At 45.8% G+C, this 15,502-nt stretch overlaps 2 protein-coding genes across 4 annotated transcripts; one reads left to right on the top strand and one right to left on the bottom strand.

Moving 5' to 3' along the window:
- The first annotated feature begins 396 nt into the window (after positions 1 to 396).
- On the top strand, positions 397 to 10,027 carry cdc6 (cell division cycle 6 homolog (S. cerevisiae)). 3 transcript variants are annotated; one of them, XM_062026361.1, is made up of 12 exons: positions 397 to 734; positions 1,141 to 1,426; positions 1,502 to 1,723; positions 1,789 to 1,988; positions 4,938 to 5,086; positions 6,669 to 6,775; positions 6,839 to 6,978; positions 7,058 to 7,158; positions 7,223 to 7,238; positions 7,287 to 7,535; positions 7,593 to 7,736; positions 9,438 to 10,027. In XM_062026361.1, the coding sequence occupies exons 1-12, from the start codon at positions 558 to 560 to the stop codon at positions 9,525 to 9,527; spliced, it is 1,881 nt and encodes a 626-aa protein (XP_061882345.1). In that variant the 5' UTR covers positions 397 to 557; the 3' UTR covers positions 9,528 to 10,027. The 3 variants fall into 3 exon arrangements, with proteins under 3 accessions (XP_061882345.1, XP_061882343.1, XP_061882344.1); XM_062026359.1 differs by having other exon boundaries at positions 398 to 734; positions 7,223 to 7,535; positions 9,438 to 10,026; XM_062026360.1 differs by having other exon boundaries at positions 407 to 734; positions 7,223 to 7,535; positions 7,596 to 7,736; positions 9,438 to 10,025.
- Positions 10,028 to 10,372: 345 nt separating this feature from the next.
- ccsapa (centriole, cilia and spindle-associated protein a) lies at positions 10,373 to 13,845 on the bottom strand. The gene is made up of 4 exons (XM_062026362.1): positions 13,530 to 13,845; positions 12,898 to 13,251; positions 12,504 to 12,808; positions 10,373 to 10,926 (listed from the first exon to the last, which is right to left on the bottom strand). The coding sequence occupies exons 2-4, from the start codon at positions 13,244 to 13,246 to the stop codon at positions 10,753 to 10,755; spliced, it is 828 nt and encodes a 275-aa protein (XP_061882346.1). The 5' UTR covers positions 13,247 to 13,251; positions 13,530 to 13,845; the 3' UTR covers positions 10,373 to 10,752.
- Positions 13,846 to 15,502: the final 1,657 nt, after the last annotated feature.

Genomic DNA, 15,502 nt, shown 5'->3' on the forward strand with positions numbered 1-15,502 from the left:
CATCCATCCATTCTACCGCTTATTAATCAATTCATGGTAAATAGGATAGGTCGGATGTGACCAGTTATAAGGGAACACACTTCCGGTAAAAAGTGTTGCGGAAAGGCGCCTGATATTAAACTCACCGGTTCAGAACTGCTGCTCTCTCGACTCCCACAATGTCTATATATTTTATAAATGTTAAGATGAATAGATTTGTGTATTTACATGCATATATAAACACGTATATCCTTAAATAAAAAGTTGCCAGTATATTGTAGGAGCTTTATTTGTCACACGTACACATCTGCACAAAAAAATAAATAGGCAATAACACACCGACATCGATGTTTACTGTCAAAAAATGTTCCCGTAATTACATACACACCTCACCTTACGTCGATTTAAAGTACGATTTAAAAAATATATAAACTATAAAATAAGCCCGCCTAAACGGCAACAAAAAGCTTCTCTTCCGCCAAAATGTTCATTTCCATCTCTGGCCGAATCTCCCGCCACGGAGAGCGTCAGGGGCGTTCTTGTCGTGACGTAAGCTCCGGTGTCTCCGGGCTGAACCAATGAGCATCGGGGAGCGGCCGCTGTCCGACCAATCAAAAGAGCTGCTGGCCGGAAACAGCTGCTCTTGCTTTGGAGGCGGGGAATTATTGGCGCTAAAGTTGGCTTGTTGGAGGAGAAAGACGGAGGCGCGCAGTCGAAGTCTGAAGCGACTTTCAGCTTACGTCGTTCAAGAAAAGGTAAGTTTATTACTCCAACAACATCGACAAGTTACTCGCTTTTTACTTTTCATTTGTAGTACGTGACGTGTAAAAAAAATAATCGTCTTTAAAACATGTGTTTATTCAACTAGTCGCACATATTAATGTGTTTATTAAACTAGTCGCCGAGATTAAACACTTAAAATGTTTGCTTTTCAGTCAACTTAGTTTTGCGACATTAAATTTTTTTTATTGCAAGATGTGAAGCGGACATTAATGTTTACATGTCAGCCTCTTGAATCGATCGTGGTTAAAGTTATTGGGTGCGATGCAAGATCTTTGTTGGCTGAATGTGATGTTTGTGCGAATATTTTAGTCTGGCGCGGATGTTTTATTCACCGAGTTTTCCTCTTGATCGACGTGTTGTGTCTTCACTTCCGGTCAGGTGACCAAGATGCCGAGCACGCGCTCCCAGTGTCTCGCCCAGCCCACCCTGTCCTTCCCCAGACGCAAGTCCTGCCGGGGGTCCTCCAAGACCGAAGCCCCTCAAGTGGAGAAGCCGTCAGCCAAGAAGACCCTGGCCCAAACTGGACCGAAGACCCTGGCCCAAACTGGACCGATGAAGCCCATCCCCTTGCTGTCCCACGCCGTTCTTCTCTCGCCGAGACGCGGCGCGACGGCGATCCCTCCCTCGCCAGCCAGGCTGCCTCTCAGCCCGCGCAAGCGCACAGGTAAGTTTCTAAGAGGTGAGAGGTCACATGGCTCCGCCCATAACGCTAACAGGAAACTGTTTGTGGTCCACGAAGGCGAAGACAACGCCCTCAACGTCGGCGCTCAGCACGCGTCTCCGCCCAAGCAGAGCAGGGCGACCACGCCGCTGCTGTCCCCGCGTCGCCTGGCCTTCGATGAAAACTCGCCCGTCTGTGCTCGCCGTCGGCTGATCCCCTCCTCCCCCGCCGCCGCTTCGTCGCCAGGGCAACGAAGTGGAAGTCCGGCCCGGCCGAGTCCGGACCGCAAGGAGTCTGAAAGTAGGTTCTTTTTTTTTTTAGTCCCGCCAATGTGGACTCACGCTAACAGGGAGTGACTTGTCCAGGGTCCAGGTTCCTCAGCGTCAAGCAGGCGCTCCACACCGCCATACCCCCGCGCCTCCTGTCCCGCGACCACCAGCGAGACGCCATCAGCTCCTTCCTCAGGGACACGGCCGCTCGCCGTCTGCCTGGTGGTCTCTACATCTCAGGAGCACCGGGGACCGGAAAGACCGCCTGTCTGGACCGCGTGCTGCTCGACATGAAGGTAGGGGTGTGCGGCATGGAGGGGTGTGTGTGCTGCTCGACATGAAGGTAGGGGTGTGCGGCATGGAGGGGTGTGTGTGTGTGTGCGTGCGACGTGAAGGTGCGTAAGTGTGTGAGACGTATAGGTGTGTGTGTGACGTACAGTGTTGGGTTAGTTACTGAAAACCATTCACTAGTTACAGTTACTAGTTACTTTATTTCAAAAGTAACTCAGTTACTTACACCAAAAAGTAATGCGTTACTGTGAAAAGTAATTTTTTAGTTCTTTTTTTTTTTTTTTTTTTTCCATTAATGCCCTTTTAGTCCTCATTTCAGTCCTGTTATTGCACTGGAGAATAATACAATGGTTTCAAAGGGCCAATTTGTTTCAGGCCAGAACAAATTGACAAAACTATTTTAAATAGCTGCAACATAACATACATGAGTAACAAACAGCATAATAACAACATAGCTGTAATGCAAGGAAGGCACACACTACATACACAAAGCCTAACCAGGCATTTTTTTCTCTCAAGGAATTGTGAAATAAAATCATGCCTGAAGCCCAGAACACTCTACACCAGGGGTCACCAACGCGGTGCCCGCGGGCACCAGGTAGCCCATAAGGACCAGATGAGTAGCCTGCTGGCCTGTTCTAAAAATAGCTCAAATAGCAGCCTCTATTTTTTAAATTGTATTTATTTACTAGCAAGCTGGTCTCGCTTTGCCCGACATTTTTAATTCTAAGAGAGACAAAACTCAAATAGAATTTGAAAATCCAAGAAAATATTTTAAAGACTTGGTCTTCACTTGTTTAAATAAATTCAATGATTTTTTTTTTTACTTTGCTTCTTATAACTTTCAGAAAGACAATTTTAGAGAAAAAATACAACCTTAAAAATGATTTTAGGATTTTTAAACACATATACCTTTTTACCCTTTAAATACCTTCCTCTTATTTCCTGACAATTTAAATCAATGTTCAGGTAAATTTATTTTTTTTATTGTAAAGAATAATAAATACATTTTAATTTAATTATTCATTTCAGCTTCTGTTTTTTTCGACGAAGAATATTTGTGAAATATTTCTTCAAACTTATGATTAAAATTCAAAGAAATTATTCTGGCAAATCTAGAAAATCTGTAGAATCAAATTTAAATCTTATTTCAAAGTCTTTTGAATTTCTTTAAAAAAAAAATTGTTCTGGAATATCTAGCAGAAATAATGATTTGTCTTTGTTAGAAATATAGCTTGGTCCAATTTGTTATATATTCTAACAAAGTGTAGATTGGATTTTAAGTTATTTAAAACATGTCATCAAAATTCTAAAATTAATCTTAATCAGGAAAAATTATTAATGATGTTCCATAAATTCTTTTTAAAAAAAAATTCAAAAAGATTCGAATTACCTAATTTTTATCTTCTTTTTTTCGGTTGAATTTTGAATTTTAAAGAGTCGAAATTGAAGATAAACTCTGTTTAAAAATGTAATTGTCATTTTTTTCGTGTTTTCTCCTCTTTTAACCCGTTCAATTAAGTGTAAATATTATTAATAATAACATAGAGTTAAAGGTAAATTGAGCAAATTGGCTATTTCTGGCAATTTATTTAAGTGTGTATCAAACTGGTAGCCCTTCGCATTAATCAGTACCCAAGAAGTAGCTCTTGCTTTCAAAAAGGTTGGTGACCCCTGATCTACACATTTCCCCAGTTTTTGTTTAGAGAAAAGGAAAGATTGTCCTGGCCCACTAGGATCCCTCTTTGTTTGTTTCCATGTTTATGTACTCACTGCCCAATGTGTCCAGGTACATGGACAATGTTTTCCGTGCCATTTGCTGTTTGACGCCGGTATCATGCTAATTAGCTGCCTGAAAGCTGCACTGTAGAAATAGCCTGCATGTCTTCTAGCACATACGCTGCAATGGCTCTATCAATGTTGTCCTGGTTAGCAGTGCCTCCGTTAAAATCCTTTGAATGGTGGAGGTGAAGTGGCATCGCAGTCTCTCTCTTTTTACTAGCTTTGTCGAAGCATGTTGCTTTTGTAGGTGTTTCAGCAGATTTGAATTGCTGTTTTGGGCAGTAGATGGGATCTTTGATCCAAGACACAACTTACATTTAACTAAAATGTTCTTTTTTTTGTGCTCGACCAAAAAAAAAAAAGTAGTGAGAATATCTCCATGTTAAGGAACTCGACTGCGGCTCCGCCATGTCTTGTTAGTAAACACTAGGGGTGCAACGGAACAAACTCACGGTTCGGATCGTTTCTCGGATCGGAGTCAAACAAAAAGACAAGACAAATAAACAGAAATGTCTTTTTGTTTAGTAACACTTTTAAATTATTAAATTTAAAATATATAAAATCAACATAAAGTGCAAAAGGCATAATATCTTCCTTTTAACATAATTAATGAAAAATAGTGCAACATAAAAAGGCATTTCTCCTTTCTTTAAACTTGGACCAATGACCATAAATAAAAAGCAAGTTAAAGTGCAACATAAGAAGGCACATCATCTGTGTTGAAACATAGGTAGTGAAATAAAGTCTGGTGCTGCTGTCTTCCACACTTGGACCCATGGATTGTACAATCCTTGTTTTGAAAGAAAATGGGCATACAAAACGATCTTTTTATCTTGTTATCATCTGTCGTTCGTTCCTTCACCCGTAGACTAGTAATGCTCCAACTCAACAACCACAATGCACCTGCTCGCGGTCTTTCTGACATCCCGTTTGCCGCAATGAATTGTGGAACATGCAGTTTTTTGTTAGGCTCGGAAGTAGAAAACTACTCAATTCAGTGTCAGTGTTTCTCTAATAATCAATATCAAATACATGAGATCCATTCCTTTTGAACTCTTTTTGACTGTCAATAATATTAGATTAATTTATCAGCAATTAAATGAAGTATGCAAATGATGAATGCTGATCACACATGAACTATATAAGCCTTAAGTTACAACATGTGTCCTCAGGAGGAGTTGGTGTGTGTGCACACACTCATCATCAACTGCATGAGTGTGAGAAGTTCACACTCCATCTTCCCTCTTCTGGCACACATGCTGCACCTGCCTGATGGACCCCGAGGACTGCAGGCACACCTGACCTCACCTGGACCTGCTGTGTGAGTTCACCACACACACACACCTGACCTCACCTGGACCTGCTGTGTGAGTTCACCACGCACACACACACACCTGACCTCACCTGGACCTGCTGTGTGAGTTCACCACACACACACACACACACCTGACCTCACCTGGACCTGCTGTGTGAGTTCACCACACACACACACACACACCTGACCTCACCTGGACCTGCTGTGTGAGTTCACCACACACACACACACACACCTGACCTCACCTGGACCTGCTGTGTGAGTTCACCACGCACACACACACACCTGACCTCACCTGGACCTGCTGTGTGAGTTCACCACACACACACACACACACCTGACCTCACCTGGACCTGCTGTGTGAGTTCACCACACACACACACACACACCTGACCTCACCTGGACCTGCTGTGTGAGTTCACCACACACACTCTTAACATGTGCACTTAAGTTGTGCCCTAAGTCCGTCCACTTAATTTCTACACTTGTGCACTTACTGTGTGATTTTAACACTGGTGTTGTATGTGCATGTAGTATCAGTGTGGATGATACTGGTCCTGTATTTGCATGTAGTATCAGTGTGGCTGATACCGGTCCTGTATGTGCATGTAGTATCAGTGTGGATGATACTGGTCCTGTATTTGCATGTAGTATCAGTGTGGCTGATACCGGTCCTGTAAGTGCATGCAATATCAGTGTGGCTGATACTGGTGCTGTATGTGCATGTAGTATCAGTGTGGCTGATACCGGTCCTGTAAGTGCATGTAATATCAGTGTGGCTGATACCGGTCCTGTATGTGCATGTAGTATCAGTGTGGCTGATACCGGTCCTGTAAGTGCATGTAATATCAGTGTGGCTGATACCGGTCCTGTATGTGCATGTAGTATCAGTGTGGCTGATACTGGTCCTGTAAGTACATGTAATATCAGTGTGGCTGATACTGGTGCTGTATGTGCATGTAGTATCAGTGTGGCTGATACCAGTCCTGTATGTGCATGTAGTATCAGTGTGGCTGATATTAGTCCTGTATGTGCATGTAGTATCAGTGTGGCTGATACCGGTCCTGTAAGTGCATGTAGTATCAGTGTGGCTGGTACTGGTGCTGTATGTGCATGTAGTATCAGTGTGGCTGATACCGGTCCTGTAAGTGCATGTAATATCAGTGTGGCTGATACTGGTCCTGTATGTGTATGTAGTGTCAGTGTGGCTGATACTGGTGCTGTATGTGCATGTAGTATCAGTGTTGATGATACTGGTGCTATATGTGCGTGTAGTATCAGTGTGGATGATACTGGTCCTGTATGTGCATGTAGTATCAGTGTGGCTGATACTGGTCCTGTATGTGCATGTAGTATCAGTGTGGATGATACTGGTGCTGTAAGTGCATGTAGTATCAGTGTGGTTGATACCGGTCCTGTATGTGCATGTAGTATCAGTGTGGCTGATACCGGTCCTGTATGTGTATGTAGTGTCAGTGTGGCTGATACCGGTCCTGTATGTGTATGTAGTGTCAGTGTGGCTGATACCGGTCCTGTATGTGCATGCTATCATGTGGATACCAGAGTATAATTGAGGTGTGGTCTGCAGGCTCCTGGTTCTGGACGAGATGGACCAGCTGGACAGCAAGTCCCAGGACATCCTGTACACCATCTTTGAGTGGCCTCACCTGCCCAAGTCCCGCCTCTGTCTCATCGGTGAGTCCGCCGCCATCTTGTTTCCCCCGCCTGGCGAGCGGTGCTGATGTTGTCCTTCCTCAGGGGTCGCCAACGCTCTGGACTTGACGGACCGCATCCTGCCCAGACTGCAGGCGCGCCCTCGCTGCCGACCTCAGCTGCTCAACTTCCCGCCCTACAGCCGCCAGGAGCTGAGCGCCATCGTGCAGGACCGCCTGGCTCAGGTGCCTTGCTCGCCGCCGCAGACGCTCGCCTTCTTTGCCGCCTTTTTTTCCAAACCTTTTGCATCCTCGTGTCCGCCAGGCGTCGGCGGGCGGGATCCTGGACGCCGCCGCCGTGCAGTTCTGCGCCCGCAAAGTGTCTGCCGTGTCGGGGGACGCCAGGAAGGCTCTGGACATCTGCAGGTGAGTCTCGGCCGTCCTCGCCATCCTCACCGGCGTGCTGGAGATGTGACGTTGGCGTGTGCAGGAGAGCGGTGGAGATGGTGGAGTCTGATGGCAGGAAGAAGGTGGAGTCTGATGGCAGGAAGAAGGTGGAGTCTGATGGCAGGAAGAAGGTGGAGTCTGACGGCAGGAAGACGGCGTGCCAGCAGAAAGACGAGGCGTGCCGCGTCAGCGTCCCTCAGGTGGCGCGCGTCCTCTCCGAGGTGTACGGCGACCGCATGGCGTCGCAGGGCGGCGCCCCCGATGGCGAGAACTTCCCTCTCCAGCAGAAACTTCTGGTGTGCTGCCTGCTGCTGCTGGCACGCGGCGGGAAGAGCAAGGAAGTCGTGCTCGGCAAGGTGAGCCCACGCCGCCATCTTGGAGTGACTGGTGTCTAAGACGTGATGTTTGACCAGCAGCTCCATGAGGTCCACAGCCGCCTGTGCGCTCAAAGGCAAGTGGGCGGAGTCAGCCAGGCCGAGTGTTTGTCGCTCTGCTCGCTGCTGGAGAGTCAAGGAGTGTTCGCTCTGAAGAAAGCCAAAGAAGCTCGACTCACTAAAGTACGTGAAGAACTTTCTAAACCTTCTCTAGCTCTCATTCACTTCCTCTTTCACTTCACACTTCCTGTTTGCTGCCAACTTCACTTCCTGTTTGCCGTCCCTTTGCTGCCAACATTTCCTGTTTGCCGCACCTTATCTTCCAATGTCACTTCCTGTTTGCCTCCCCTTCGATTTCAACGTCACTTCCTGTTTGCCGCTTCTTCGCTTTCAACGCCATTTCCTGTTTGCCGCCCTTTCGCCTCCGTCACTTCCTTTTTTCCGCCCTTTCGCCTCCATCACTTCCTGTTTGCCGCCCCTTTGCTTTCAACGTCACTTCCTGTTTTCCGCCCCTTCGCCTCCATCACTTCCTGTTTGCCGCACCTTAACTTCCAATGTCATTTCCTGTTTGCCGCCCTTTCGCCTCCGTCACTTCCTTTTTTCCGCCCTTTCGCCTCCAACATCACTTCCTGTTTGCCGTCCCTTTGCTTTCAACATCACTTCCTGTATGCCAACCCCTTCGCTTTCAACGCCACTTCCTGTTTGCCGCCCCTTTGCTTTCAACGTCACTTCCTGTTTGATGCCCCTTCGCCTCCATCACTTCCTGTTTGCCGCCCCTTCGATTTCAACGTCACTTCCTGTTTGCCGCCTCTTCGCTTTCAACGCCATTTCCTGTTTGCCGCCCTTTCGCCTCCGTCACTTCCTTTTTTCCGCCGTTTCGCCTCTAACGTCACTTCCTGTTTGCTGCTCCTTTGCTTTAAAAGTCACTTCCTGTTTGCCGCCCCTTCGCCTCCGTCACTTCCTGTTTGCCGCCCCTTCGCCTACGTCACTTCCTGTTTGCCGTCCCTTTGCTTTCAACGTCACTTCCTGTTTGCTGTCCCTTTGCTGCCAACATCACTTCCTGTTTTCTGCCCCTTCGCCTTTTGTCACTTCCTGTTTGCCGCCCCTTTGCTTTCAACGTCACTTCCTATTTGCCTTCCCTTTGTTTTCAACGTCACTTCCTGTTTGCCGCCCCTTCGCTTCCAACGTCTCTCTCCCAAGTAGGGATGGGAACCGTTCACCTTTGAACCATTACTTTACGTATTTTGGGTACTTTCGTGTGGTAATACATTTTTTTTTATAATAAAATCATCGTTTTATTGCAACATTTTAAAAAGATCTGATTATAAATGCTGAACAGTTTATCTTATTTTATTATCATATTATTTGCAAGTATGACATTAAGTTACAACTGGAGTTGCAAGTCGAAAACATTAGATGCCGTTTTTGTTGTGCCCTAAAAGTGTTAATACTGTAGTGTTGTACTTATTACACACCAGCTGTTTGATTGTAACGTGCACCTTACACATTTGGAGGTGTTGAAATCGCCATGTAAAATCGCTAATGCTAGTCAATAGCTAAGCCAATATATATTAGCTTCAAGTTGGAGTCTTACTTTACTTATGCTGGAGCCTTTTTTGAGTCATTTTCTTTGTTGGCTTTGAAAATTGCAACATTACCTAGAGGTAGTTTGACTGAGTCCGCTCTCAGTGCCGCTGGAGTGATCGGCAAGCGTTGACCAAGTGTGGCGTCACGCGTAACCCAGGTACTGTAACATGGCACTGTTGGCCAGATTTGATATGTGCTAAAAAGTAGCGGATTCGCTACCTGTTCCTACATGCAACCTCACTTCCTGTTTGCCGCCCCTTCACTCAGAGCATCAATTCCTCTTCCTGTGCTGTGCAGGTGTTCCTGAAGATCGAGGAGAAAGACGTGGAGAACGCGCTGAAGGACCGCACGTTGGTCGGCAGCATCCTGGCGGCCGGACTCCCTTGAGCTTCTTTTTTTCAATTTTATTTTGTAGCTTTTTTTTTAAGATGAACTTTAAAAAGTTTTTTATTATTTTTTTTCTTATTATAAAATTCTCATTTTTGCTGAGGATGTCATTTTTAAAGTCAGGTTTGTTGTTGAAAATAAACTGACAGATTTAGTTTCTTTAGTGTTCTCGTGAGACGTGTAGAAACGCCACTCAACACCAAGCCAAACCGGAGTCAATGAAGAGAACGTCGTTGTAAGCTTGACCATTTACTTTTGACAATTCTTCATAGACAAGATGGTGAAAAACTAAAAAGAACAAAGAGACACAAACACACTTATTGTCTCTGTACATATTTGTCAACAATGACATATGAAAATGTAACGGTAATGTCCCAAAATGTCCAGCAGAGGGAGACTCCCGTCTGTCTGAATGACTTCAACACATTGTATCTAGTTCGACAATATCGGCACTATTACACTTTTTAACGTGTCTGACATGTTAACTTATTAAAGACAACTTACGGCATTGCTTCTTCGCCGCTTTGTGTAGGATGGCAACAGAAAGAACCACAGAAGACCGCAACATGTATGACTTGCTTTCGAACGAAGTCGACCAACCGGAAGTAATTTAGCGGAAGTGACATCATCTAACTGCTGTTTACTGATTATAGCTTATACAATAAATATAAACAACTTTAGCTCCAAATTAAAGCCTTGCAGTCAATAATACAAAATTATTATCAAGTAATTATGTAAAGAATATTAACAATTGACTTTAGGACAACAGTTTCTTTTAAACTTCTGTTTTTCCTGACTCAAATGTGACCTTTGACCCTTAAACTCTCAGCATGAAAATATTCCACAAATCAAACATTGCAATATTTCCTTTTAATACATGTAAAATGTAAACATTGATTGTCAACATTCAAATGTTAAAGATATTTAATATTTCAAACATTCACGGTGAATTCTTTACAGCAGCTAATTAGCGTTAGCTTGCTAACAACAATCAACTTTCGTCATTTCTCCAAAGGAGTGTAAAAGATGAATAAATAAATAAAAATATATACAAAGTCACTACAAATGTTAAACGTTGGACTTTAAAGGTTTAAATACCACTTAGTTTGCATAGTTTGCACAAACTCAACTCTCAAAGAAATATTCTGGTGCTGGTGAAACCACACGCGTGCTTTTACTTTGAAGGATGTCCCACTTCTTGCAGACACTTGTGGGCGTGTCCTGTCTACCTGAGGCGGGCAGAGAAGCAGCGCATGTACTCTGTGGTCCAGCGCTCGTCCACCGCCGCCACCTGTGAGCGCCTCAGCTTGTCCAGGTCAGCTGATCGCGCCCGGCGCCGCTCCGTGCTGCTGCGCTTGTCAGGTGGGCGTGTCTGAACGCAGGCGTCGGACGTGTGACTCTGAAAGAAGACACCTGTCAGCCTTCATTTATTCATGATGGACTCATCTTACAAACCAGCCATTGGACTTGATGCAAACACTTCAGACCAGCAGGAGGCAGCGTGACTCATTTAGCTTCCTCCACTTCCTGTTTACGGCCCTTCAATTCCAACACCACTTCCTGTTTGTCGCCCTCCATTTCAAACATCACTTCCTGTTTGCCCGCCTTTCACTCGCAACATCACTTCCTGTTTTCCGCCCCTTCACTCGCAACGCCATTTCCTGTTTGTTACCACTTCAATCGCAACGTCACTTCCTGTTTGCCGCCCCTTCACTCACATCATCACTTCCTGTTTGCTGCCCCTTCACTCACATCGTCACTTCCTGTTTGCCGCCCCTTCACTCACATAGTCACTTCCTGTTTGCCGCCCCTTCACTGGCAACGTCACTTTATGTTTGCTGCACCTTCACTCGCATGGTCACTACCTGTTTGCCGCCCCTTCACTTACATGTCACTTCCTGTTTGTCACCCCTTCACTTGCATGTCACTTCCTGTGGGCCACACTTGACCTTCAATATCTGTTTGCTGCCCATTCACGCGTAACGTCACTTCCTGTTTTCCGCCCCTTCGCTTTCAATGTCACTTCCTGTTAGCTTCCAACATCACTTCCTGTTTGCCGCCCCTTCACTGGCAACGTCACTTCCTGATTGCTGCCCCTTCACTCGTAACATCACTTCCTGTTTGTCGCCCCTTCACTTGCATGTCACTTCCTGTTTGTCGCCCCTTCACTTGCATGTCACTTCCTGTTGGCCACACTTCACCTCCAATATCTGTTTGCTGTCCATTCACTCGTAACATCACTTCCTGTTTGTCGCCCATTCACTCGCAACATCACTTCCTGTTTGTCGCCCCTTGACTCGCATCATCACTTCCTGTTGGCCGCCCCTTCACTCGCAACTTTACTTCCTGTTTGTCGCCCCTTCACTCGCAACGTCACTTCCTGTTTTCCGCCCCTTCACTCGCAACGTCACTTCCTGTTTGCCGCCCCTTCACTCGCAACTTCACTTCCTGTTTGGCCGCCCCCTCACTTGCAAAGTCACTTCCTGTTTGCTGCCCCTTCACTTATAACGTCGCCCCTTCACTCGCAACGTCACTTCCTGTTTGGCCGTCCCTTCACTCGTAACGTCACTTCCTGTTTGCCGCCCCTTCACTCGTTATGTCACTTCCTGTTTGCCGCCCCTTCACTCGCAACATCACTTCCTGTTTGGCCGCCCCTTCACTCGCAACGTCACTTCCTGTTTGGCCGCCCCTTCACTCGTTATGTCACTTCCTGTTTGGCCGCCCCTTCACTCGCAACGTCACTTCCTGTTTGGCCGCCCCTTCACTTGTTATGTCACTTCCTGTTTGCCGCCCTTTCACTCGCAATGTCACTTCCTGTTTTCCGCCTCGTCACGTCACTTCCTGTTTGTCGCCCCTCCACTCGCAACGACACTTCCTGTTTGCCGCCCCTTCACTCGCAACGTCACTTCTTGTTTGTCACACCTTCACTCTGACTAACTTCTTTAGCGTTAGCTTAGCATTAGCCCAGCTTCTCACGTGATTGGGCGTCTTCCTGTGGCGTCTCTCCGTACAGTCCGGTCGTCCCCCAGCCGGGCAGCCGGCGGGCGGCTGGCTCTTGGCCCGCTGAGGTCTGTGTGCGGCCGGCGACTTGTCGCCACGGGAACAGTCCGGGTGTCCCAGGTCGGTGCGGCGCCGGTGACGTCTCATCGGCGCCGGGTTGACAGGCTGGCCCTCCGACGAGGTGGAGCGGAGCGGCCCGTTGTCGGTGTCATCTGAGGCGCGGCCGAGGTCCGGAGGAGGCTCCGCCTCTGCTGAGCTACCGCCATTTTGTGCCTTTGCCCCTTTAACAGAAGAAAGTTACTTCCTGTTGACAGTTTCTGTCAGTGGTTACCATGGAAACAAGGACGAAAGGTCCCAACATTCTTCTCACCTGCTGGCGGTGCAGCGTCGACAACGGCCGCCTCCGTAACCGCCGCCGCGTCCTCGCCAACCTCCAACGGGCGCTCGGCGTCGGGACCGGACCCGGGCGGGAGAGGCTGCTGCTCGCCGCCGCAAGAGGGCAGCGGCGCCACTTTGTTGCGGCTCAGCCTGGGCGTGGACCGGCCGCTGGACTCCGAGCCGCCGTCCCAGCCCTCCCAGAACCAGGGCTTGTGGGAGTGTTCCATCACGCGGCGGGTCAGGCGGTACCTCAGCGAGTCCTCGTAGCATTTGGCGAAGGTCTCCCATTTGGGGTCGCGGAACCGCTTCATGTACTCGGAGCGCACCTTCTTGGTCAGCATGGTCGCTGAACACCAAAACAACAGGAAGAGGCATTAAGTCCCGCCTCCTCCGCTGAATGATTTCTACTCATCCACCAACCACACGGGGGAGGCGGAGCTTATACCAGCATTAATAATAACATGCTAATGCTGCGCACGCACGACCAGGCAGGTGGGCCACGCCCCCTGCCGAGAGGCTTTGAGCGCCGTCACGTGACCAGCGGAAACAACATCAATTATTTACTTCGCTACACTTTACTTACGACCCCAGCTGTTCGACTAAAACATTTTTTGTGTCGTTTACCTTCCAAACGCGCCTGCGTCGGCGTCCTGTTGATATTTGACGTTTTTAAACCTTCGAAGACGGAAGGTGGGCGCGCGCACCTCCTTCCCACCTTCCGTACCTGCTCCGTTAATCCGCTTCGTCGGCAGGCGAGCCTCAACTGTTCCGACTTCGCGACGACAAGACGACGTCAAATGTCTCCCCTCGGCCACGGCCTCTCCCGGAGGTGTTCGGCGAACCTTCTGAGCGTCGTAATGTCGCTAAAAGATTACCACCATCGCCCACCTCCTCCTAACTGGACGCGTGAAGCCGGCGTGGAAACAGACACACGCTTCCGGTGTGGAATGTCAGAATAAAACGAAAAAGGAAGTAAAAACTTTCGGACTAGTATTGGTTCCAAAGTAAATGTATATACTGTAGCAAGCTTTTTGTCATGTTTTGTGTACTGTACATCTTATTTTAATTACAGAACTATTATATACTGTAAATGAATAAAGCTAGGGCTTTTATACTTATTATATAGTGTGTGTGTATTGTGGATAAATTGTTGACTTGACTATTTTTGTGAAACGCTTTTTACTTTGGCTACATTTATTAATAACATCATCCATCCATTTTTTACCGCTTGTCCCTTTCGGGGTCGCGGGATGTGCTGCAGCCCATCTCATATTTATTTATATTCTAGTAATTAGTATTAATTCGGCTGTTAGAGGGACTTGTGTCACATGACTCTGTTTCGCCAATCAGACAGAGCCTGACGGTCACATGACCCCACTCGAACTACACTTAAGTGTGAAGAGAATTGTATTTATATAGCGCGTTTTCTCTAGTGACTCAAAGCGCTTTTACATAGCGAAACCCAATATGTAAGTTACATTTAAACCAGTGTGGGTGGCACTGGGAGCAGGTGGGTAAAAGTGCCTTGCCCAAGGACTCAACGGCAGTGACTAGGATGGTGGAAGCGGGGATCGAACCTTGAACCCTCAAGTTGCTGGCACGGCCACTCTACCAACCGAGCTATACCTAATATTGTAAAGAAAAAGGTAATGGAAACTTCCCACCTTCTAAAATACATTATAAAAACAAATCTAGTGTAATGTCATGCAAAGCAAATATTTCTGAAATTAAAAAAAAGTACATATAAATCACCAATATTGGAAAGAAAAACGTCATGGAAACTCCCCACGTTCTAAAATCCATTATAAAAACGATTAACATCCATGAAAAAATAACAAGTATTGTGTAATGCGATGCTTTTATTTGCTTTTTGTTTCGCATGTTTCCTGTTTTTTTTTCCCTTTCTGTTTCTAGCAAAACTAATTTGTATGTACTTATTTTGAAAATGTATAAAATACATGTTTGTTTTTGAAAATTAAAAAAAAGTACATATAATTCACTGATATTGTAAAGAAAAAGGTCATGGAAACTTCCCACCTTCTAAAATAAATTATAAAAACAAATCTAGTGTAATGTCATGCAAAGCAAACATTTCTGAAATTAAAAAAAGTACATATAAATCTCTAATATTGTAAAGAAAAAGGTCATGGAAACTTCCCGCCTTCTAAAATACATGATAAAAACGATTAACATCCATGAAAAAATAACAAGTATTGTGTAATGCGATGCTTTTATTTGCTTTTTGTTTCGCATGTTTCCTGTTTTTTTTTTCCTTTCTGTTTCTAGCTAAACTAATTTGTATGTACTTATTTTGAAAATTTATAAAATACATGTTTGTTTTTGAAAACTAAAAAAAGTACATATAAATCACTAATATTGTAAAGAAAAATGTCATGGAAACTTCCCAGCTTCTAAAATACATTATCTCTTTTTAAAATGTTTTTATTTAAAAAAAAAAATTAATCAATCCAACAAAACAATACACAACAATACCATAATAATGCAATCCAATTCCTAAACCTAACCCGACCCAGTAACATTCAGAATAGCAATAAACAGAGCAATTGAGAGGAGACACAAACACGACACAGAACAAT

The sequence above is a fragment of the Entelurus aequoreus genome, linkage group LG18 (genome assembly GCF_033978785.1).
Source record: "Entelurus aequoreus isolate RoL-2023_Sb linkage group LG18, RoL_Eaeq_v1.1, whole genome shotgun sequence".
In the NCBI taxonomy this organism is placed as follows: Eukaryota; Metazoa; Chordata; class Actinopteri; order Syngnathiformes; family Syngnathidae; genus Entelurus; species Entelurus aequoreus.